This window comes from Perkinsus marinus (genome assembly GCF_000006405.1).
Source record: "Perkinsus marinus ATCC 50983 genomic scaffold scf_1104296951506, whole genome shotgun sequence".
Classification (NCBI taxonomy): Eukaryota; Perkinsozoa; order Perkinsida; family Perkinsidae; genus Perkinsus; species Perkinsus marinus.
In genome coordinates this window covers 38,654-40,980 of record NW_003209261.1, presented here as the reverse complement: position 1 = coordinate 40,980, position 2,327 = coordinate 38,654, and the positions used below count along the sequence as shown (strand labels likewise).

The window sequence follows — 2,327 nt, the reverse complement described above, 5'->3', positions numbered from 1 at the left end:
CACTGCATATCACCGCGAATATGGCGTTTTTCACCGAGTTTTACGCCACTTCACGTAAAACGGGTGGTGAAACTCCTGTGAAACTATAATGTAATGGAGTGAAAATGTCGAATTGTATTTGGGGGGATGCGTTTAATAAGGAAAGTAGCACGAATTTACTATTATTGCTGTCGTTACATGTCTCGTGCACTGTTCTACTCATCGAGTAGAGCAGAACGAGGTAGGTAGAATACAGATAAGTTAGAAGCGATACATTGGCTAAGGGACAAGGCTATGTAGCTATTTACAGGTGATTGTGTATTGGGACAGTGCACTCTTAGTTGTCCTCAGGCGCCCAACTATCGGGTTATGCTGATTCCCTTCAGGTGTTATACGTACGAGTCATTTCTTTGATGATAATTATGGTATAGCCAAGCTGCCGGCACCTGTCTTGAAGTGTATCAAGGATATGCGCCCATATCGAAAGAAGCGGCTGCATATGGGCAAAAAATCTATTCGGAAGGATGTAAGGAATACTCTGTGGATGATATTATTAATACCACTCCTCAGCTAACTCGTTATGAGGCGTACAGTAAAGCTGAGGAGCTTCGACGGGAGAGGTTGGTGGACGAAGCGATGGTCCAAGACTATTGATTGTGATTGTAATGAGCATGGTTAGAAAGATCCGTTTCTGATGCCTAGTTGTGCTCAGTAGTTAGTTGTGAATTAGCAGTTTATGGAGGAGACGGGGACATCTAATTGTGCTGGAGAGGACACCTGTGGGGGTAAACTCGGACGGAGAAGTAGTAGGAGTCAAGGCTTGTGGTCATCGGAGGGATCGCTGGAGAGTTTGGCTGTCGCGACTTGGGAAGTAAATCTGTGATCGCCATTGGTCGCTTTATGTGGTCGTTTATGCGGTTAGAGTAACCTTCGCTGTGAAGGTCTGTCTTATGGGCCTCTCGTGAAGGCGAGAGTTGATAAGCGAGAAAGTTTGAGCTCCTGCTGTTGCTACTGGTATTTACTCCAAGAAGAATCACTGCGTATGAGGTCATTAGTATTGCTATAGTACTCAAGCTGTTATGGTTTGGCATCGCCCTCGGCGCAGGGGGGGGACTCATGAAGCGTTGAGAAATAACGTCCTCGAGGGGTTGAGAAAAAATGGGAAAAATGTTCCTAGTGTGATGACATCTAAATGGGAAAACTGACTGAAGAATGTGTTCCTAGCCATACGTGGAAAATTCAAAATATGATCTCCCGGGAACATTATAGGTTCCTGGATGGTTCTCTGCCTCGGTGACCAGCGGAATCTCCATAGCGACTACTTTGGAAGAAAGTTTGGGAGTAGTAGTAACATTGAGAATTATATCGTTGGTGAAGCATTGACTTAGGAGGGTCGGCCATTCACTTATCGATGACGCCAGATGCATGAGTACGTGATACATGTGCCAGTGCGAGGCAGAGCCATAGCAACTCGTACTATTAGCATTGGAGTTTCGCGAGCCGTGGTATGAAAACACTAGTGAAAAACATATTTCTCGGAATTTCACGGAGTAATACGTCATTCCGCGTAAAACGGGTGGTGAAACTATATTATGGGCTATTCTCTCTGATCATCATCATGTGTTTGGTGTAGGGTTGTATAGAGAAGAGCTTCAGGGTACTTCTTAGCCATCCGATGTCGTCGACTCCTCTAAGGTCAGTAATAGCTCAACAAGTATCCAAGCTGCTCGATCTTGAGGACCATGGACCCGAATGCCCTCCGCCAGCCCTAAAGGTCATACCAGGACTTTCGGGGTAGTAATAGGGATCACGACGGCATTGATACAGCTGCTATGATGCTGTGGTTAAGCACGAACTGTTTTCTCTCATTAACGCTCGTCTTTGGGCAAATTCATCAGTTGGATTGCGCACCTTGTGCACTACTTTGCTTAGTATCGGTCAGCTGAATGTGTTCCGGCTGGTGGATGGTCAGCCGCCGTCAGGCACTCCAATGGATCCCATTGGGCATCATTATCCACGACCTCTGCAGGCTCATACGAGCCACCATCACACTCTCGAGCTCGGCAAGTGAGTCGTTCAGTGTCCATCTCTGCGCTCTAGAGGAGCTAGTATTAATTATGAACTCCCGAGACGATAATTGTATTCTGTGGACTTCTAGGAAGCAGACACCCATCTGGCTTCGAGAAATAATGTTCCCAAGGGTTTGTTGGTAGAACGTTCCTAACGTGATGACATTCATACGGAAACTGATTGAAGAATATGTTTCTACCCATGTGGAAGATTCAAAATGAGTTCGCCCCATCGGGAATATTATAGTTTCCTGGATGATTCCTGCTGGGAACAGCGTC

General features: G+C 46.0%; 1 protein-coding gene across 1 annotated transcript; it reads left to right on the top strand.

Moving 5' to 3' along the window:
• Positions 1-177: 177 nt before the first annotated feature.
• Positions 178-633, top strand: Pmar_PMAR025955 (hypothetical protein; the record flags this gene model as incomplete). Its single annotated transcript, XM_002777541.1, has 3 exons — positions 178-220; positions 366-505; positions 550-633. The coding sequence occupies 3 exons, from the start codon at positions 178-180 to the stop codon at positions 631-633; spliced, it is 267 nt and encodes an 88-aa protein (XP_002777587.1).
• Between the last annotated feature and the right edge of the window lie 1,694 nt (positions 634-2,327).